Raw genomic sequence first — 22,660 nt, forward strand, 5'->3', positions numbered from 1 at the left:
CTGAGGCCTCTGGGGAGGGCTTCAGCTGAGGGCCATCGTCTGCCACCACGCCCAGCGTGGGGGCGTGCGTGGGGGAGCGGGTGCCCCTGCCCTCACGGGTGGGGATTGAGCAGGACCGCCGCATCCACTGTGGCCCGGCCCAGCCCCGTTCCCAGGCTTGCTCCCTGCCTGGAAACGTTTTCCCACAGCCCAGACAGCATCTGGGCTGGCGAGGCGGTAATTGGGAACAGAGCTCTGCAGACGGGCTCTCGGGGGGCGGAAGGGGCCCTGGCTCACAGCGCAGCCCACTGGTGCCGCCTCAGTCAGGGGGCAGGGGAAGAATCTCCCACCTCCTTACCCTAAAACCTAACCACTGGCTACCAAGTTTGTCACAAACTAGCACTGAGGGAACATCTTCTTTGTGCTAGGCTCTGTTCTATGTGCCTTATGTATACTAATTCATTAAAATTTCATGACAGCTTTTAAAGGTAGGTGCTGCTATGGTACCCATTTTACAGATGAGGAAACCGAGGCTTAGATTGTAGTCGGTGCCAGGATTTGAGCTGACATGTTCTGGTTCCAGAGACTACGTTTTTCACGGTCTGATGTGAGAATGTCTCCTGAAATATACATTAAGCACCTGCTATGTGCGAGGCCTGTACTAGGCTCTGAGAATGCTGCCGTGAGGCTCACAGGCTGGAGAGAGAGAGGCTAAGTTAAGAGAAGGTCATTTCAGACGATGATGTCGATTGTGAATAACATAAAATGCAGAGGTGATGAAGAGCGACTCTACCCGAGGTTGCTTTAACTTGGGAGGTCAGGGACAGGGTGCTAGATTTAAAGTGAAAGCAAGGGACACCCAAGTCAATTTGAATTTTAGGTAAACATCAAATCATTTTTTAGTGTATGTCTCCTGCAATATCTGAGCCATACTTCTACTAAAAAAGTTATTTGTTGTGTATCTGAAATTACAGTTCCACCGGGCGCCCTGGGTTTTATCTGGCCAGCCTAGGCAGGCACAGCTTCTTCGAGGCGGGGAAGCAGGATGATCTGGGGGGAGGGTGTTCCGGCCTGCGGGAAGAAAGGGCAGGAGCCTTGGGCTGGGAGCGAGCTGGGTGCACAGGAGGGAAGAAGGGACACCAGTGTGGCTGGAGCCGAGCGTGGAGGAGAGAGTCGAGGGGCATTATGGTGGGGAGCAGGCCCAGTAGGGCTCTCCGGGCCAAGGCCAGGACTATAGATTTTATTCTAAGAGTCACAAGAAGCCCTCAGGTCACACAGCAGGTGTTAAGATAAAAAAAAAAAAAAGAAGCCATCAGAGGTTTTAAACTTGGGAGTGGTGTGGCTTAATTTCTGTTTTAATCCCCCCTCCCTGCAGCTGCGTGGGTGGGTGAATGCCAGGGTGGGGAGACCCTTGAAAAGTTGAGACCCGGCTCTCCTGGCCCGCTCCGCACTGGAGGAGGCGTCTGCACGGGCCGGCGCCTCCACTCCTCTGGGTCTCAGCCGTGCTGGCTGTGACGTGAGTGGTTTGGAGCAGATGGTCTCTGTGGAGCCAGTGTCACCTCCAAGTACTGCGGACAGCAGACGCCACCTCTGACAACCCGTGAGCCCTCCCTGGGGCTAAATCCCCTCCCCTGGCTGTCCCCAGCTGGCAACTGTCCCCTCTCCGCCTTCACACCCCAACCCGCAGCCACAAGGTCCCCGCCCACCACATCTGTGTGTGCGCAACTGTGTGTCCGTTTCTTTCTGGCAAAGCAATCAAAGCCCCATGTGAGGCCCCTGGGAGGAAGTTGAGCACTTGGACTGCGAGCTGTCAATTGCAGCATCTCTGCATTTGCAGGGGCTGGGGCCTGGCACGCCGCTGGGGTCAGGCTCCACGAGAGGACATGGGAGAGATTGAGCTGGGCATGCGTTTGAAGAGAGGATGTTGTCATTGCTAAATTTAACTTCTCCAAGCCTCAAGCCTTGGGCCCCTGCCCTTTCTGGGGGCTGAAGGAGAGGATGACATTGCAGGCTGTGTCAGAGAAGGGGCTCAGGGGATGAGGAATGACAAACCTGTGGCAGTCTTGTCACTTGCTCCCCTCTCCTGCGTCTGTGCAGACATCGCTAATCAATCACAGCACTCTGTGTCCGGGCTCTCTGTGGGCTCCAGAACCTTCTCAGCAGTGTTCCAGCCAGCACTACCATTGATGGGTTGGTGTAGGGGAAGAAACAGCTTTGCCCCTGCTTTCTGGCCCAGCTCCTTCATGGTATACAGATGGATGTGGACAGGGAGACCATGTCCCCTCACAGAGCGTGGGCCCATGTCTCTTTCACTTTAAAAAAACCACTTTTAGAGTGTTGCTTGTATCAAGATGGTCTTCACTGCAAGTGACAAAAACACCAATTCAGGTTTAAACCAAAAAAGGACTTTATTGGTGCATATAAATGAAAAATGTTCAGGAGAGGGTTGGCTTCAGGCATAGCTGGATCCAGGACTCTACATGAAGTTCTCAGGAGTTGGTCATTCTCTGTCCCTGGGCTCTGCTTTTCTCTGTGTTGGTTCTATTCTTGGAGGGTGGGGAGTGGTGTGGGGAGTGATGCCTCACATGGTGGCAGAGGTTCAACCGCTCAGAGAGAGCTTCCCTTCCCGATAATTCCAGCGTGAGGCCTTGAGGGCTCTCATTGGCCCAGCTTGGGTCACATGGCCACTGTCACTAGGACAGGGAACTCTTTGATTGGTTTTACCTGGGTCGCATGCTCCCCTGTGGTGGCTAGGGGTGGGGTGGGGTCACCCTGGGAAGAAGCGCGTGGCTGATGTGAGGAGCCAACAGGCCACTCTCAGTTCTCTCCCTCCCTCTGTTTTCTTGTCTTTGTTCATGGAATAGTCACGGAGTCTGCTCTCTGCCAGGGACTGCTGTCACCATTAGCACCACAGCAGTGACCTGGACAGCCGCAAACCCTGCCCCCATGGAGCTCGCAGTCTGGGGCGTTGGGGGAGGACAGTGCTCGAATGGGAAGTGGAACTGTATTTCTCAGATCTCCCTGGTGCCTTCCCCAGACCTCCTGCTCACTCTGCTGGCTTCCTTTTTTGCCACCGACCACCCTACCCTGTCACAGAACGACTCATCAATGGGATAATGAATTTTCTGAAATAATAATGATAGCAAGAATGGCAAGCGTAATACTTGCTAATATTTAGGGAGCAGTTACTACACACAGTTTTAAGCACTTAATGTAAATTCACCTATTAATCCTCACAAAACCTTATCCTGAGGATGTCTTTATTGCCCGTACTTTATGGATGAGGACACAGACATGCAGAAGCAGTGCTTTGTCCTGCCCAAGGTCACAGAGCTGCCGATGAGGGGATTTGGGTTGTGACTCTAGACGGTCTGGCTGCAGAGCCTGCGCTTGGTACTTACAAGGTTGATGCTGGTAGCAGTTGCTGAGAGCCGTCCTGGGGGCTTTTGGGGCTGTATCTCAGGGCAGCGTCTGTAGGCCCAGAGGAAGCCCAGGTCTCTTGGCTGCAGAGGGACTTTTTTGTTTTCCTTTAAACTCATTATATATGGCAGGGCCCTCCTACTGCCATTCATGTGCCTGCACTTAGAGCCTGGCCCTCCCTCTCCAGCCCTGCAGGCCTCTGCAGGAGCAGGCTCCCAGGCACAGGCCAGTTCCCGTCGCCCACAGCAAGGGAGTTCACTGTCTTCTTCGCCCTCTGCCCTGCAGCCTGCCCCACCGCAGCCTGCCACTGAGGCCTTGGCTCCAGATATGCCCGGCAGCCCCCCACGTGGTTCCTCTGTGGCTTCTCCTCACCCACTTCCTTGGGCTTTGATGGTCCCCTAACCTCGTTTGAGGCAAGTGGAAATATAAGAAGGTCTGTTTGGGCAGCGTGGGGGAGGCCAGGGTCCCTTCTTCTCCTTCCCTGCTCTGTGTATGTGTGTGTGTGTGTACATGTGTGCACGTGCACACGTGTGTGTGTGTGTGTGTGTGGGGGGCATCTCACTGGGTTGTAGGTACTCGCGGAAGAGGTCATGGTTTGTGACCCAGTGCTGTTTCTGTGCATGCTGATGGTGGTGGTGGTGTTTGGAGCACATAGCTTGCGTAGTGTAGTGCTTGAGATTGTTTGGTGGTTCCTCAGACCATGCATCAGGATTGTTTGTCCTATGGTGTGTGTGTGTGTGCATACTTTGGGCGATTGTAACATTGTTTTGGTATTTTTCCCTATGGGTTGGTGTTTGTTAACTGTGTTTATGTTCATAGCTGATCTGGTGCTTATTGTGTGCCAGGCCCTGTTCTACTCATGTTACATACATGAAGTTATTTCATCCTCCAGCAGCCTACATGTTGGGGGCCAGGTGTGATGCACATGTTATAGATGAGGAAACAAAGCATAGGGAGGTGAAGCAACTTGCCCAAGGCCACCCACGACTTAGGGAGCGCAGAGCGGGGTTTACAGAGTCACTCTGTGCACCTCATTATCATGCCGCAGCACTCCTTGGAGCTTAGTCTGTGGATTTGCAGCTTGAGATTTGCACCCTGTGTGTGTGCTTCCGGCGGCTGCGTGTATCCCTTGAGCTGGACATCAGCGTGGGGGTTAAGAGAATCCTGGTCTCACTGCACTAGCTGTGAGATCCCAGGCAAATGACTTCAGCTTGGTTTTCCTGTGTGGAAATGGGTCTACTACAGTCATTACCACGTCAGGTTACTGTGAGGAGTGAGCAAGTTGACCTTATTCCGAGAGAGCAGGGCAGCCTGTGCAAGCGGCTCAGCACACAGCATCGGCGCCGGCCACAGGCTCTTTGCTGCTCTGATTTCTGCCCAGACGGTGCACGCAGAGCCCCGGAGTGAGCTGGGGCTTATGACTCTCAGGCCCATTCCCTCTTCTCTTTGGCATCCTGTTTCCTGCTGCCTCCCACCGGAAGGCTGCCTGGGGGCCTGTTTAGAAACAAGACAAGCTGCTTGCCCTGCAGACCCACCTCTTCCTTCCTTAGCTGCTTCGGCCTCCTGTCCCCCCACCTCCCGCCCCCCCTTGCATCCAGGGTCGAGCCTTGCAGACCTCCCTCCTCTGGTGGCCTCACCCAGGACATCCTTGTTTGGGGTTTGGCGGGTTCTGTGGGCTGTTTGGAACCAAGAATGCTCAGTTGAGAGTTTCCTGCTAAGAAGGCTCCTGTCCCTTCTAGTTCCGGAAGGTCCTGATTGATGGTGACAGACCTGGTGGCCCACAGGTGACCTCTAGGCTGGAAAGAGTCCACCTTTGGGCTCAGGGGCATCTAGAAGTCAATAGAGCTACCACCCTGCCACAACAACTCCATGAGTTAGGGACTTTTGTTAACTCTACCTTGCAGATGAGGAAACTGAGGCACAGGGAGGTCAGGTAACCTGCTCAAGTTCACAGCTAGGGAATGCAGAGCCAGGGTTCAAGCCCAGGCTGCTTGGCTTGAGTCTGCACTCGTGACCCCCGGCCGTGCCGCTGAGTGCAGAACTGGGGCAGGGGTTGAAGCAGGGCGGCCCACAGTGAGAGGCGATGGAGACACTTGCCCCATGCAGCCTCTCCGGGGTCTGGGGTAGCCCCTTCCTGCCAGTGCAGCTGTCGGCACATCTCTGGGCACCTCCCTTCCTGCTGTGATCTGTCTCCCACCAGCCCTGTCCTTGTCTTGCAGAAGGACAAGTTCTGCGTGTACGAGGAATATTGCAGCAACCACGAGAAGGCCCTGAGGCTGCTGGTGGAGCTGAACAAGATCCCCACCGTGCGCGCCTTTCTGTTGGTAAGCCGACCGCCAGCCCCGGCCCGCCCTCCCGCTCTGCGTCAGCCTGGGGAGTCTCGGGCACAAGGGAACTTCTTGCTGCCCGTGATGCCTGCCTCTTCCTCAGCTGGGGCCGTGTCCTGTCTGAAGCCCTTTTCTTTTCTTTTTTTTTTTTTTGAGACAGAGTCTCGCTTTGTTGCCCAGGCTAGAATGAGTGCCATGGCATCAGCCTAGCTCACAGCAACCTCAAACTCCTGGGCTCAAGCGATCCTTCTGCCTCAGCCTCCCAAGTGGCTGGGACTACAGGCATGCGCCACCATACCCGGCTAATTTTTTCTATATATATTATTTGGCCAATTAATTTCTTTCTATTTATAGTAGAGACGGGGTCTCACTCTTGCTCAGGCTGGTTTCGAACTCCTGACCTCGAGCAATCCGCCCGCCTCGGCCTCCCAGAGAGCTAGGATTACAGGCGTGAGCCACCGCGCCCGGCCTGAAGCCCTTTTCTGCAAAGGCACCAGCTAGTGAGTGCTTTTGCCTTTGTCAGCCATTTAGTTCCTGTCTCGGCAACTCAACTCACGCTGTTGTAGCACGAAAGCAGCTATGGATAATATGTGGGGGATGTGTTGCAATAAAACTTTATTTACAGAAACAAGCAGAGGGCTGGATTAGGGTCACTTTCATCCATTCTTGGTCTAAAGTAATGGTTCTAATAAAAGTGATAGCAATAGTAGTAATTATCATTATTGCTATTATTATTGGGATTATTATCATTAGGATTACTGGTATTATTAGGATTATTTAATTTAAAGTGAAAGCAATTCTAATTAAAACTGGGTTAAATAAAACAACAATAGCAACAACAACAAAAAAACAAAAATGAATTTACTGGTTTACTTTTCTGGGAAGTTTAAGACCTGACCTGAGAGGGCTTCAGACATGTAGAGTCTGGGCGTTCAAATCATCAGGAATGCGTCTCTTGGCTCTGCCTTTCCCTGCCTTGGCTCCATTCCTGGCCAGACTCTCCCCAAGTGGTGGCAATGTGGCCCCTAGCAGCTCCGCACTTGTATCTCTCATAGCTCAGAAACTCCAGACTAAAGAGAACTAATTCCTCTTTCCTCATAGTAACAGCAAAAATCCTGAGTCTGAAGCTCATTGGCTCACCTTGGCTCAAAACCTTCTCCCTGAATCAATTGCTGTTGACAGAGGGATTGGGTGGTGTTCTGATTGGTCACTTTTGGAGATGGGGGCGGGGTCAGGTCCACCTATAACGGTGGGGGCTAAGGGGGCAGTGGATCTTTAGAGACAGTTTGTTTGCATTTGCGGGAATGCAGGTAAGTGAATTGAGAATAAATGGATGTTGGTCAGGAAAACCAGTAGACATCCATGATGGTTTCCCCTATATTTGTAGAGAGCTTCCCTTATGGGTAAAACAGGTTCTCATTTGTAACCCTGTTTGAGCCTTCCAAACCACTGTCTGTTGCGTATGAGTGAAGATATACGTTTGTCTGCTTTGCAGACATCGCAAATGACAGTGGTTTAAACAAGGTAGACGTTTATTTCTCCCACATGTGAACATTGTGTAGACAGCGTGAGGCTGGTTTAGGGGCTCCAGTGTCAGGGACCACGTTCCTGAAGCATGAGCCTCATTGGCATGGTCTAAGACGGCCTCTCAACACACCCTGATTCCAGGTGATGGGGTGCAGGAATGGTGGGAAGGAGGGCATGTCGTTCTCCTTTTAAGGGCGTAACAGGAAACTGCATGCATCTCTTCTGCTCATATCTTATTGGCCAGAACTCAGTCACATGCCCTCACTTAGCTGCAAGGGATGCTGGGAAATATAGGCTTTGTTCTGGGCAGCTGTCTAAAAATTCTGTTGTTGTGGAAGAAGAATACATTAGGGGACACTGCATAGCCTTTGCCACAGGTGACTTTTTTTTTTTTTTCTTTTTTTTATCCCATAATGCATGAAAACAGGTGACTTTGATGACACCAAAATATTAAGTGACATGCTAAGGGTCTGTATCTGAGATGTGATCGAGCTTATCATGGGCTCCAATTCCGGACTTTCACCTCTAAATCTCCTCTCATTCAGTCACAGACATGCCTCCACCGTACTGTTTGTTTTCCGAGTAGCACATACAGAATTCAGCACACACAAGTTGAACAGTTAACCGACACAGCATAAGGAGTATTAGCTGTATTCCCAGAGAGCTAAACTATACAATAAAATTCCTCATTGCACTTCTCCTTAATGCACAGTCTCTCCGACAAAGTATTTCCAGCATTTTGATGCAAAATGTTGTATGTTTCCTTCGCAAGTGATTTCACGTTGCTTGGCCTGGTTCCAGTGAGCATCTGAGGAAGGGCAAATTGGCTGACTGATTTCCATTCTTGTCTCAAGTGAGTTAAGCTTTTAGGACTGATGCTTTTGATAGCTGGTATCTGCATCTTGGCATTTCCATTTTTGCACTTGTGTTCATAAAATAGTTCAGGTAGGATGCAAAGATGCAGTCAGGCTAGCGTGAGACCACATGCAGACAGAGTCGGACACGTTTCTACAGTGACCGATGACTTGGAGGTGGCATCACCCTTCCACAGCCCCTGCTGCCCGGGCTCTGGGCTCCCCCGTCTCAGGGTGTCCCTTTGGGCTCAGCTGGTTCTTGGGAAGCAGGTAGATGCCAGGAAGGCGTGTGCAAGGACATGGGAAGGGAAGGACAGATTTTCCTTTCTCTCTCTCGTGTCATCTTCCTGGTGGGCCAGACTGCCGTTTTCCTAGGAGCAGCTGGGCGGGCTGGGCTGGGCAGAGGAGGACGTGTGGGGTGCCAGCATACGTACCATCTGTCTCCCGCCTTGCTGGCGCCTCCCAGCTTTTGGCCACCTGCAGAAGAGCTGTCGTGAGTCTGCTATGGGGTGTTAAGGTTTTGGAAACAGACAAGATCTGGCCTTCCATTCATGATGGGCTGTGCGCTAGCTGAGTGATGGGGCAGTGACTTTATCTTTCTCCACCTCAGTTTTTCTTGTCTGTACAATGGGGATTATTTATTTATTTATTCATTCAACAGTTTCTTATTGAGCGCCTATCAGGAAGCAGGGTTCATTCTAAGTCCTGGGACTGTAACAGTGAACAAGGCAAGAAAAAGTCCCTGTTCTCATGGAGTGGCCATTCTACTTGGGGGAGACTTAAATTGTATCTCATGTGATGTTGTCTGGAAGAAATAAAGTAAGTTAAGAGTGACAGGATATATTTGAGGGAGTTAAGGTGGTGGCTGCTATTTAGATTGCTGTTTGGGAAAACTGTGTCTTGCGTGACATTTAAGCAGAGATGTGGATAAAATGAGAGAGAGAGAGAGAGGAGCAAGGGGTGTCTGGAAAGCGTTCTAGGTAGAGGAACTGCAAGTGCAATGGCCCCGAGGTAGGAGAGAGTCTGAGGAATGGCAAGAAGGCCAGGGTTGCTGGAACGACTGGCATGAGAGGAGGAGCGGGAGGAGATGAGGTCAGAGAGATTGAAAGACGCCAGAAAATGAAGGAACATTTAGTCAATAGAAAGAGTCTGAGATGTTTAAATAGCTTTTTTATTGAAGTAGAAATACGTGCAGTAAATACACTCATGGGATCATGAATGTTTACATATATCTACTCCCATGGAACCACCAAGGTCCAGAGTTGGAACATTGCTGTCATTCCAGAAGGTTCCCTCTTGGCCCTTCCAAGTCATGCCTCTGTTTGTCTCCAAGGTAACCACTATGCGGATTTTTCTTACCAAAGGTGAGCTTTGCCTGTTCTAGAATTCTACCTGAATGAAGCCACATGGGATGCTTTTGTGTCTGGTTGCTTTTGCTCACCATAATGTCTGTGGGATTCACCCCTGTTGGAGCATGTGGCAGTGCTTTAAAGAATGTTCAGTTTTACTCTGAGTGGGATGGGAAGCCATGGGGGGTTTGAGCAAAGGGATGACTTGAACTACTTTGCATTCTGAAAGGCCCCCGTGATTACACGTGAGGGACCAGGGAGGAGGCTTGTATGCATTTCCTAGGGCTGCAGTAATAGTTGCCACCAACTGGGTTGCTTAAAACAACAAAGTATATTTTCTTAGTCTTGGAGGCCAGAAGTCTGAAATCAAGGTGTTGGCAGGGCTGCACTCCCTCAAAAGGCTATTTCCAAATAAGGCCACATTCTGAGGTTTGGGGTGGGCACAGCATTGGGACTCACCATTCGACCCGCTGTAGGACTACTGCAACAGTCTAGGCAGGCGGTGGTAGCTGAGAACAGGCTGTAGTGCTAGGAAAGGTGGTTGGACTCACGTGGAGGTTGAAGGCCCAGCTGACATAATCTACCGTAGGTTAGCTTTGGGGTCTAAATGAACAAGAGCAGCCAAGGGAGACTCCAGCATCTTCAGCCCAAACAATTGGAAGAATAGAGGCACGTTTTCCTTAGATGGTGAAGGCTGGGGTAGGAGCAGGTAGAAGAAGCAAGTAAAACATCACCTTTGGGATGCACGAGGTTTAACAAGCCTGAGACGCCTCCAGGCGGGGATGTCGGGAAGGCTGTCTGAGGTTCAAGTCTGGAGTTTTAGGGAAGGGGCCGGGCTGGAGATAGAAACCTGAGCATTTTTAGCATGAAGATGGTGCTTCAAGCCATGGGTCAGGATGGGATCAGCCAGGGAGCGAGTGTGAACAGAAAGGAGGACCTAGGACAGCCCGGGGGCTGCTGCCACTGGGAGTTGGGGAAGACCGTGCGGTTGACACCTGAGTCACTTCTGTGGATTAGGAGGGTTTAAGGAGATAATTTTCATAAGTTCTTCCCGTAGTGCCTGAAGTGGAATAAGAGTATAGTGAATGCAAGCTCTGTGTGTGTGTTTGCTTTTTTTTTTTTTTTTTTAAAGAATGAAGTAACAATCTAGAGTGTTTGGGGAGAAGTGTAGTTGGTGGCTGTGACAGTCTTGTGAAAACTCCTTGATCCTGGACAAAGAGATGGGCCCTTCTCCTGCCAAGCCCTGGGGGCTCTGGAAAGCTCACCCCCACCCGCAGGCTGCCCCTTCTCTGCCCAGAGCTGACATCACCAGGGCAGCCTGTGGCAAGCGCTGGCTCAGAGGACAAAGGCCTGAGTGTGAGCAGTGTGGGGCCTGGCATCTCCCAGCTGCCACAGCCTTGATCCTCCGTTTGTGCCAGGGGTGGACACAGGGATGGGGACTCTGCAGCTCAGCCAGAGCAGGCACCTGGGGTCCCCAGGATTCTGCTTCTCCAAGAAGAGAGCCTGTCAGGGTCCCTGAAAGGCAGTGGAGGTGGCTCTGGGACTTGGGCGAGGTCTCGGTGCCTGTGGTGGGCACACGATCAATGTTCTCTGGTCTCATTGTATTTTCACTTGAATATGAGCAGGGAATTTGTTTAGTTGGGCAGATCCCTGGTGCTTGGCACTGTGCACAGCACACAGTAAGCACGCAGTGTGTATTTGCTGAATGAATGAATGAATGAATGAATGAATGAATGATGGAATGGGAATCCCTTTCCCCATAAGTCCTGATTCATTTCCAGTCTGTTCAAGGGGTGTTGAGGAGGGACCCCAGACCCCTTCATTGCTGGATGTGCTGGCAGTTTCTTTATTTGTTAGTTTATTAATTCATTCACTTATCCATAATGGGCAGGCAGTGAACCCTAGGGACCGAGGCCGTGTACTCATGGTTCCTGCCAAACAAAAATGGATTCTTAAGTTGCAGCCTCTCCTAGAGGAAAAGACGGGACCAGGAATGTGACTGGTAGCCACATAGAGCAAATGACCTGCTGCGGCGGCTCCAGGAGGAGCAGTCTTGGGAATTGAGAGCAGGTGGGGCGGCTGGGCTGGCCTTGGCACATGGGTGGGCTGGGGGCAGGGCAGCCTGGCGTTGTGGTTCCAAGGCCAGGCTCTGTGCTAGCCTGCCTGGCTCTAGATCCCACCTGTGTGGCTCACTTTTCCTGGGGTGGCCTTGGGGTGAAAAACTAAACCCCTCTAACCCCAGTGGTCTGAGCTGCTGTGACATGGAAATAATAATAATAGTTTCCAGTTGATAGGGTGCTTGGTCAGCAGTGGGGCCCTTGTGGCCGGCTGGGCACGTGGTTAGCTCTCCGTCAGAGTTAGTAATGGATGATGACCTATTATTATTATTTTTGTTATTATCAGGGAAGAGAAAGCAGTGTAGGCAGAGGGCACGGAAGAAGCAGAGCCAAGGGGTCTGAGGGAGGAAGTATTGATGTGGAGGACACTGGGTTGATCGGTGTGGACAGGGGTTGGGGATGAGCACGGGAGTTATTAACTATATTTAATTCCTGGTAGAGCTGCATTTTCTACCTCTGCAAGCCACAGTGTGGGTATTCATATGATAGCACTCATGTACCCCACTCCCAGGTAAAGAAATAGGACATTTTCAGTAATAGCTAAAGAGTCTCAATTTAGCTGGGTGTGATGGCTCATGCCTGTAATTCCAGCACTTTGGGAGGCCAAGGTGGAAGGATTGCTTGGGGCCAAGAGTTCAAGATCATCCTGGACAACATAGTAAGACCCTGTTGCTACAAAAAAAAAAAAAAAATTAGCTGGGTGTGGTGGCACATGTCTGTAATCACAGCTACTTGGGAGGCTGAGGCAGGAGGATGGCTTGAGCCCAGGAATTTGAGATTGCTGTGAGCTATGATCACACCACTGTACTCCAGGCTGGACAGCAGAGTGAGACCCAGTCTCTTAAACATGAAAAGATTCCCAAATCACTTTCCAACCCGTTATCCTCCCTCCATGGAGGTAAACCCCTGTCAGAATATGGGACATTTCTTTCCTATGCCTGTCTTTATATTTGGCTATACACACACACACACACACACACACACACACACACTCCATAAACATTGTCTAGTTTTGTTTTCCATGTCTTTCAAGGATTTATATAAATGGGTTCATATCATACATATCCTTCTATTTTTCGTTTTTGCTCAAGTGTGCATTTTTGGGGTTCATCCATGTTACTACACAAGGCCCTGGTTCTCCCATGTTTGGTGCTGTGTAATTTACCATTACATAAATCTGCTACAAGCAGACTGAAGCAAAAATACAAACGTATTTTTCCATTCATCAGTATTTAGGTTGCTTTCCATTTTTTTGCTTTCCTAAACAAGGCAGTTTTGAATGCCCTTGTCCCTGTCTCCTGGTGTTTGTATATGAAAGTTTCTCTAGACCAGGAGTTGGGCAAACTTTTCTGTAAAAGGTCAGATAGTAAATATTTTAGGTTTTGTGGCTCTCTGGCTTCTGTTGCAATGACTTAGCTCTGCCATTGTAGCTAGAAAGCTGCCACAGACCGCATGTCATGGAGTGGCTGTATTCCAGTGAAACTTTACCAAAACAGGGAATGGGCAAGACTTGGCTCACAGGCCATACTTGACCAACTCCCGATCTAGGCTTTGTGCTGCGTTGTAGGATACGCACAGTTTCGTCTCTCCCAGGGGTTGCTAAATTGCTTCCCAAGTGACTGTCTATAGCTCTGCTGCTTTGAGAGCATCTCCCACGGTTATTTGAGGGTGGCCACGTGTCTGTGCCGTCCTTGGCGAGTTTTAACGAAGCTCTCCTGTCCCTTTGCAGAGCTGCATGCTTCTGGGAGGCCGGAAGACCACGGACATCCCTTTGGAGGGCTACCTGTTGTCTCCAATTCAGAGGATCTGCAAGTACCCGCTCCTCCTTAAGGTGAGACATTCACCCGACTCCTCTTCTGTATTTGAAGTGACAGAAAACCCATTGGCAAAACATAAAATTTGTTAGTTCAAGTAGCTGAGAAATCTTGCAGTGGTGTGGGCTTTGCGCTGGCGGGATCCAAACCGGGACCCTGTTCCTTTCTCTCCTGTTCACCCTGCTTTCTGCTATTCGGATTTATTTTCAGCGTGATAGCTGATGGCCGTAGTTACTCTGGCCTCACATCCTGATAAGTTTAAAGTCAGGGGGAAAGAGTGAACCTCTCTTCTAACAGCTGAAGAAAGTCCTGAGATTCATTGAGGCTCTGGCCGTCTGTGGCCAGGGGAAGGTCATATTCCAAATAGTTCGGGCCTGAGTCATGTGCTTTGACCTGGATCAATCATTTGAGGCCTTTGCTTGAACCATTTATCATAAATGCTTAGACCTGTGCTTTAACTCTGAACCAATCACTATGAGCTGGGTAGTGCTGTGCTCTGATTGGCTGAGACATGGTCCGTGCCCTACTGTGATCCAGTAACAGTGAGTAGCAATATTGTATTCTTTTTTTAAATTTTAATTTATTATATCTTTTTTAATTTTTTTTTTCCTTTTCTGCCTCGAAGGGGAGTTAATACAGTTGTGTATTGTGTTCTGATTGGCTGAAATCTGGGTCAGGTTCTTCACTCCTGAACCAATCACTCTAGCAAGGGAGCCCTAATTGGCTCATACTTGGGTCATGTGTTCCAACCTTAACCAATCACTGGGTTCCCCAGGCTGCAAGCCCTATGAGTGGGGACTGGTGGACCCTCTCACTAAAGTCTAGGCCATTTGTGAAAGGGGAGATGGGGAAGCGATAGGTGCTGGTGGGCAACCCACAACCATCCACACACACTTGCTGTTCTTCCCTGCCCAGCCACCCCTGGCTTAGTCTCGGTTGGCAGAGCAGGGGGAGACTTGCTGCTTGTGTGGGGATCAAGAGTCTTGATTCTCAGCTTTGGGCTGGCTGCTGGGCAGATTGGGAGCTGGGCGATGGCTCCGCCGCCTGCTGCTGCTCTCAGCCTTTGAAAATAACTGAAAAAAGTGGCTGTTGGCTGGAGCCTGTCCTGGCTCTGTCCTGGAGGCTGTCCTTATGTCTGACAGCTGTTTCCCGGGTTCCCTGCTGGTGGGTTAATTGGGCTGGTGGGACCTCATTCATGCACCTGCTCATGGGGCCACGAGCATCCTTGCTCCATGAACTGGAAGGGAAAGGGGAGGGGAAGGGCACTGGGGGATTCTTGAACGTGGCTTTCTGCTAGAGAAGGTGGGTGGCACTTGAGTCTCTGAGCTGGAGCAGACCCTGGGGCCATCAGCTCTGCCCATGAACACAGGTCTTTAACAGTGCAGCCATGGGGGTGGGCCCAGTTCTCCCCGGGATCTCAAAGGGGACTTTTGCAGTTGTTCTTGCCATGACTTTGGTTCCACATGGGTGTTGGAAATGCTGTAGCTTCTCACCTTGGTGTGGAAGAAGCTCCAGGTGGGACTTGTAGAGAGGTAGCCTGCGAACCAGACTGGGCCTGCACATGTGCTTCATTTGATCTGTTTGGTGTGTTTCAAACTTGGATTAGTTGCAGGCATTTAAGAGGCAGAATACTATAGTGGTTTAGAGATAGGGCAGGCAAAACTGTGGCCTGTGGGCCAGACCTAACCCATGGACTGTTTTTGTACAACCTATGAGCTAAGGATAGTATTTTCCATTTTTTAAAGAGTTATTTGAAAAACCCAAAAAATAGAAGAGTATGCAACAGAGACCGGATGTGGCCAGCAAAACTTAAAATATTTGCTCTCTGGTCCTTTACAGAAGAGATATGCTGAGCTCTGGATTAGAGCCAGGCTTAGTAGACACAAGCTGTCTGGGTTTCGATCCTAGCTGTGCCATTCCCTAGCTGTGTGACCTTCTGTAGAAGTCACTTCACTTCTCTGTGCCTCGGTTTCTCATTTGTAATACAGGGTTTGTGTGAATAGTACTTAGGGGATTGTTATGATGAATAAACATGTACTTAATTCTAACAGTAACTCAGTCACTGTGATTAGCCCCATTTTGGAGGTGAGGCAACTGAGGCACAGAGAAAGAAAGTGACCCATGGACGGCCACACAGCAGGTAAACAGTAGGAACTGTGATTTGAGCCTGGCAGTCTGATTGCAGGTACTGCCCTGACCATACGGATATACTGCTTGTCGAGAAGCATTTTGGGGAGTTAAACTGCTAAAGTGCCTGGGGATCAGGGAAGTCACCCTTCTTAGTTCCTTAAATGGGGTCTAAGAAGGTCGGTGGCCCTGTGTTTTGTGGCCTGGTGGCTCATCTGCTCCTTCTTCCCTGGGTTTCAAAACCTTAAGCGTCTGACCCATGAGAAGAACCACCAGCAGGCCCCAGGGCTGAGCCGAGGTTTGGTTTCTGGATCTTGGGAAAGTCCCCGCAGGCCCATGGAGCAGCAGCTTCCGGAATCATTTTAACAACCGGTGGGGCTGGCCCTGTGCGAACGGTGGACTCTGAGCGCCAGGGTAGGCCCAGGCATTTCCGGGGCCGGCTCACATCTCTTCAGGGGCCAGAGTTGGGTCTGGTGGGATTCTTGGGTTCTGGGTTCCCAGGAGCACAGAGAGAGCAGGGGCAGAACCGCTGGGCGGCTGGTGGAGGAAACGGCCCACTGGATAGGCGACGGAGCGGCTGTGGGTTTGCTCTTCTGCCCAGAGGGCTGTTTACACTGCCCGCTTGCCGCGCGGGAGGCAGGGAGGCAGGCTGTTTCCTTGGGCCCCAGCTGTGTTTATTGAGGGGGCGGGCGCTCGCCGGGGGACCAGCCAGCAGGGCCTTAGATGGGACATGCCATGATCTCTCAGAGTGTCCTGGCCTTTGGCACCCGCGGCCAGAACGTTTGCATCAGCAAACAGCCGGGACTGAGGGCGACTCTTATAATCCGCGCCCCCCCAGTTCCTCCTTTCTGTCACATTTTCCAGTGGATTTTCAAAGATGATCCCATGAGCTTGAGCAGCTGAGCTCAAACCCCGACCTGCCCCTTGGCCCTTCCCGCTTCTGATGCCCGCGCAGGTGTCCTGCAGCCGCTGGCCCCGTGTTGGAGCCGAGCTCTGACTCGGGTGGGTGCACGGGGTCAACGGCCTACGGAGGAAGAGGGAAGAGGCGAGAATGAAAGCCTTTTTGGGAACAGCCCCAAAAAGCTGAACTTGAACATTGCCTAAGAATAGCCGGAACGTTCTATTTCAGCTCTTTGGCCCAGGCCCGGGATAGACAGTTGGCATTTCGGGCTTTGTTGAGTTTTCCATCGATGTTTCCAGGGAAATGATTCGGGTTTGGGGTGACGCCTCTGGGGCACAGCTGGCGGGACCTGCCCGCCACTGACCTTTGAGCTGTCTCCTGGTGATGCCCAGATCTCGTCGCAGCACCTACTGTGTGCCAGTTGCTGGCGCCGCCTGGGCTCTCAGTCACGAACAAGACAGACCGGGCCCTGCCCCTCAGAGCTTCCGCTCTCGGGCCGGCTCGCCGAGGGCCTGGAGAGGGGCGGGAGTGAGGGCGGCCGCCGGGGCAGGGGCGGCGCTGGGGCCAACCAGAGGGTGCTTGTGCTGTCCACAGGGGACGGCTGCCACCTTCACCCCTGACTCTGCGGCCACTTGTTCTCGGTCTCTTGCTGCTGCCTCGTCTCCTCGACCTCCGAGCACAGGTGGCCCTGGGCTCAGTGCTTAGCCCCTTAGGCCTTTTCTCTACCGAGACTTGCTTCCGTGGTGGCCTCGTCCACTCTGTGGCCTTTTTCTTTTTAAGTAATATGTTCAAGGGCTGCACAGCCATCAGCACAATAAGTTTAGGACATTTTCATCACTCCCAAAAGAAAGCCCAGCCCATTAGCGGGGGCTTGCCCCTCCCTCCTCCCGCTGCTGACAGCCACCGCTACTTTCTGTGTCTGTAAATGTGCCCGTTCTCGGTGGTCTGTGCAAGTGGAATCACGGAGCATTTGTCCTCTTGTGACTGGCTTATTTCACTTAGGGTGACGTCCCCAAGGCTCATGTGTGCTAGAGCGTGTGTCACTACCTCATTCCTTTCTGTGGCCGAGTCACATTCCGGCGTGTGGCTGGGCCAGCTTTGTGTATCCATTTGCTCGCTGATGCACATTTGGGCGGTTTCCACTTTGCGGCCGCTATGGGCGTATCCAAGACCAAATGCCCGGAGCACCCCAGACCATGTCCCCTCCCCACTCACCCTTCGTCCCCATCTCAGTAAATAGTCCTGCCTTCTGGCTGCTCAGGCCGAACCCCGAGCCTCCCTTTGGCGCCCCTCTTTCTCTCACCCCCACGCCCCATCCTCGAGGAAGTCCGGGGGCCCTGCCTTCAGGGTCCGTCCAGAGACCAGCTGTGTGTGACGCCCCCGCTCCTCCTTGCTCCTGGGCCATGGCCTCAGCCCCCAGAGGGTCTCCCTCCCTTTGCCTTCGTCCTCTGCAGCTGGTTCTCACCTCCCCAGCTAAACCGAAGTCACTTCTTGTCACTCCTGCACAGGCTCTCGCTCACTCACGATAAAGTCCACATTCCTCCCCGTTGCTGTCTACAAGGCCCTACGTGATCTCATCCCCGTTTCCTCCCTGACCTCCTCTGCTCAGCCACGCTTGCCTCTTTGAAGTTCTTAGAGCATAACAAGCAGGTTCCTGCCTTAGGGCCTTTGCACTTGCTATTTCCTCTGCCTAGGACGTTATTACCCCGGATATGCTGAGGCTCACCCCTCGTCTTTGTCAGGCTCCTGCTGCTCAGATGTCACCTCCTCTGAGAAGCCGCCTCTGACCACCTCTGCTATAGAAGAGCTGCCTCTGCCGTTCTCTGTCCCCTTCACCACCCCTCAACAGCTCACGTTCTGTGCTGTAATCTGGGTGCACTGACTGATCTTCCCTCTCCCCCGTTAGGATGTCAGCTCCTGAGAGGCATGGATCGGGGCCTGTTTCCCCTCCCTGGTGCCTGGAATGGTGCCTGGCATATGGCAGATACCCTAGTGACTCACTGAAAGCGCGTGGAAATGCCACTCCAGTTCCTAGTTCCTAATGTCCAAGTTAGGTTTGATTCAAACCTTGTCCGACATTGTGGGCCCAACAGGCCGTCCTGGAGCCAGCTGTCCATCCTAGCTGCTCCAGCGGGTTGTGTCAGGAGTGATCGTGGCCGGATGGGTGCTCGGGGTGGAGCCTGGGGTCTGCGCACAGATTCTGGCGTCCCCGGCACCTCTCTCTGTCTGCGGTGATGCGGCTGTCACCCAAGCTCTGTGTGAGGACCTTGCCGTTCGGCTGTTATCTCTGTCTACTCGGCTAGCAGGAACGTGGGTGACACTGGGGTCCGTGTCCCTGGGATGGACTGAGTGAAGTCCATTGCTGGGGAGGTGCTGGCCTCAGTGCCTGGAGGAGGGGGCAGCTGGGGTGACGTGTTTCCCGGAGTGTGGATGTACACCACTCACAGCTCTCCAGAGGATGTTCGGTGGCACTTGGGAGAACTTTGTGTGGGTGGGTGGAGGGGGGAGGGGAGAGGACAGTGTGAAAAACAGTGACTTACACAGTAAGAATGCTGCTCTCTTAGCAAGTCCCTTGTCATCTCTCTGCTTACCTCTAAGAGAGAGCCACAGTGGGTGCTGCAGTGTTGAGGGTTTTCGAAGCCATGCATTTATACACCAATTATTTATTGAGCAACTGCTATGTGTCAGGCACTATTCTAGGTGCTGGCGGTGCAGAGTGAACACAAACAGCCTGAGGCGCTGCCCCCAGGGGACTGACATTCTACTGGGGGGCGATGGACAACAAATGAACGAATAGGAAATGTATATGCTTGTTCGGATGGACTCTTTGGGTGCTACGGAAAAAATATATTAGGCTAAAAAGGGCTAAGAGTGACTCGGGTTTGCAGTCAGGGAAGGCTGGACCGAGAAGGCGACATTTGAATGGAGACCTGAAGGAGGTGAGAGTGGGGGCCAAGTGGCACCTGGGAGAAGAGTCTTCCAAACAGAGGGAACAGCCAGCGCAAAGGCCCTGGGGCAGGAATGTGCCTGGTATGTCTGCAGAACTGCGAGGAGGCCAGTGTGGCTGGAGAGGAGAGCTAATGGGGCCGTATCATGCAAGGCCTTGTGTGAGCCTTTGTGGGGTCTTTCTCTTCCCTGTGAGTGAGGCGGGAACCATGGGAAGGTTCCCAGCAGAGGAGGGGCAGGATCCGCCTTAGTTCTAACTATTTGTGTAGAGTGGACTGTGGGGTGTTGAGGGTGGAGGCGGGCAGACCAGGGAGGGGTTGACTTCAGTGGTCCCGAGAGGAGAGGTCTGGACCGGGTGGGTGTGGTGGAGGTGGGTGCATTTTATGAGCGCTGCCTCTTCACATCTTTTGCCCATTTTCTAATGGACGCTCTTTTGATTTGCTAGAGTTCTTGCTATAACTCTGGGTACTTTAGGTCATCTCGTTGGAGTTTTTGTCTGACTCTGATGTTACGAAATGAGCTTCCCCGTCTGCTGCGGATCTGGCCTTGTCACTTGCCGAGAAGGCACAGGAAGTCAGAGGTCTCTTCGCTGTGGCCTCCTCTGCCCTGGCTCCTGTCCTGCCCCGACCACAGTGCCCACCCTGCATCCTGTCTCTCGGGCTGAGCACCGACACCTCGGCCACAGCTGTCCCAGAACCCCAGTGTGCACCAGCCTTGGTTCAGGCTCTTTCCTGTGTGCTGACAGCGCCAGCCTCGGGCCACACCCGGGGTGGGGGCCCTGCTCTCACCTCTTCCTTTAACGGCTGCACTCAGATGCCCCCCATCTTCCAAGGAGCCTTCCCAGGTCACCCTTCCTGGGGGCCTGCCTGCATTCTGTTTTCTGCCATGCTGTATGCGGTTAAACGTCTGAATTCAGAAGCCCAACTCTACCTCTTCTTAGCTGTGTGACCAAGAGCAAGTTGCTGAACCTCTCTGTGCCTCCATTTCTCCATCTGTAAAATGGGCATGGCAGTTGTTGTCCAGGCTCGCTGTGAAGATTAAATGTGACAGTGCATGAGAAAATTCATGAAGACACTTTGCATATTATTGGATAGATGGTCATACTTGGTAAACGTTAGTGACTCTGATATTGTAGTGAGTTTTATTTTTTTTTAATTCCAGCTCTTGTACTTATTGACATTGTCTCCTTGAGATGGGCCTCAGTTTCCTTCTCTATTAAGTGGTACCTTAGTTATTGGTTATTATGCATATTAAATAAAAAAGACCTGTAAAATGCTTAGAAGTGTTTAGTGTTAGCTATTTCTATTGTTTTGATGTCAATTTTGTCCAATATTAATATAACTACATCAGGTTTCTTGTGACTAGTATTTTCCTGAAATATCTTGTTTCGTCCTTTTACTGTTGACCTTTCTGTATCCTTAGACTTCAGGTGCATCTTTTGTAAAACCCATAAAGTTTAATTTTAAATCTAATCTGACAATATCTTCTAACAGAGTTTAGTTCACTTATACTCATTGTGCTTATTAACATATTTGAACTTGGTTGTACCATCTTTCTTTTTGATTTTTATTTATCCTCTTTTTTAGATGTTGGTTTTTTTTTTTTTGCTATTGTGCTTTATTTTGGATAGTTTTAGTTTTTTTGGTTTAGTTGCTCTTTTATCTTTTATTCTTTTTTTGTTGTTGTTGCTACGAAATTGGAATTTGTAGCTGCCACCACTGCCACCATCATCTGTCACAGTTGTCCCCTCTTCTCTAGAGAAATGTCTCTGCAGAGCCGAGCTTTGCTGTGGGCGGTGCTGGGGGTTCCTTTGGAGGGGTGGGTAGAGAGCCCCTGAATGTTGGGGCTGCAAGGGTCAGTAGAGACCTGCCTGCCCAGGGTTGCAAATGCAGGCACCTGGAGGGCAGGTTGGGGGACAGAGTGAGTAGATTGGTTGTCACTTAGCAAGGTGGGTGCAGACATGGCAGACTAGAGGTCACATGGCCCTTGTGAGGGGGCAGCCACCACTCAGCCCAGCCATTGCTATTGGCAGGTGGAAATGCAAGGCTGGGTGGCCAGAGCTTCCACTTTGCTGAGAGAGCTGGCAGTAGCATCAGCCTGGCCCAGTCACTCACGACCTGGCGTAGCCGGGAAGCCTAGGCAACTGGTCCAAGGTCACAGAGCACAGCCTCATCAAAGCCAGAACATGAACTCCTGGCCCTGAGCGCTCTTACTGCGGTCTCCCCATTACCTCTCCAAGCAGAAGGAAGTTTTTAAGACCCACGAGTGTTATTTCTTTGACCCCTGTTAGTTCCTAATAGGTTGGGCTACAATTTCCCTAGACACGCACCAGGGGCTGAAATGTTTAAAATCGGACATATATTTGCATAAAATCTGCATAAGATTTGCATGGAGGTTTTCTTTGCTATGCTGGGCAGCATTTCAGTTCTGGCTTTTCTTGGACTTCAGATGTTTTTCGCTTCTTGTTTTCTTTTCCCTTTTCTTTCTTTTTTTTTTTTTAAGTGGTGGTGGGTCTCCTCCACACCTCGTCATTTGCATCCTGCTGTCACCCTAGGTGTGGCAGGAGGGGACCCCAGGACTGTGAGTGCGGGAGAGTTCCGGGCTTCTTGAGCTTGGGTGGCAGAGCCTCGGACAGGCCTGTGTGAGCAGAGACAGGAGGCCGAAGGCAGCATCAGCTGCTTCCTGGAGCTGGCTGAGGTGGTGTTCTCTTGGATCCAGATCCCACTGGTGATGCTATTATCCCACTGGTGATCTACTGCCCCCAGTCCCCACCCCTGGGCTGCCCTCTTCTCTCTGTGGAGGGGACAGCATGGCTTTCCAGCCTCCATATCTCCTCCAGGGCCACCCCCGACCCCGGGCACAGGGAGTGAGGGGTATTGTCTTGTCTTCCAGTGACAAATCCAGCTTTGTTTTCACACTGTGGTTTTATGGATCCATCTTCCTACACTTTCTGCTTGCCACTGACTTTGTAGCTTTATTTTTAGCTTTAAAAGCCTAATTTAGACATGTTCATTAAGAAGAAAAGCAGAAAACAGACGAGACCCAGGGTAGGTGTGACTTCATGCTCAGCTGCCTCCGGGCTCAGGCGGTGCCATCCAGACCCGGTCTCTCCACGCTCTGGCTCCGTTTCCTTCTGCGCTTGCTCTGTGCCCAGGAGGCGGGTTGCTCCCGGTGGCGACTTGTCCCGAGGCCTATGTCTGACCAGCGCAGCCGCCCCGGGAAAGGAGAGCGCGCCTTGCCCAGCCTGGGCCCGCTGGCTCCGCGTGGGTCCTGCGCTGTCCTGCCCTGGTGGGAGGGAG

At 51.7% G+C, this 22,660-nt stretch overlaps 1 protein-coding gene across 1 annotated transcript in view; it reads left to right on the forward strand.

Moving 5' to 3' along the window:
* PREX1 (phosphatidylinositol-3,4,5-trisphosphate dependent Rac exchange factor 1) overlaps positions 1–22,660 on the forward strand; it is a 170,646-nt gene that overhangs the window by 77,074 nt on the left and 70,912 nt on the right. Inside the window, exons 4-5 of the mRNA XM_020282061.2 lie at positions 5,619–5,723; positions 13,303–13,404. Coding sequence (XP_020137650.2) covers positions 5,619–5,723; positions 13,303–13,404 — 207 coding nt within the window. The remainder of the gene's footprint in view (positions 1–5,618; positions 5,724–13,302; positions 13,405–22,660) is intronic.

Source organism: Microcebus murinus, chromosome 16, assembly GCF_040939455.1.
Source record: "Microcebus murinus isolate Inina chromosome 16, M.murinus_Inina_mat1.0, whole genome shotgun sequence".
In the NCBI taxonomy this organism is placed as follows: Eukaryota; Metazoa; Chordata; class Mammalia; order Primates; family Cheirogaleidae; genus Microcebus; species Microcebus murinus.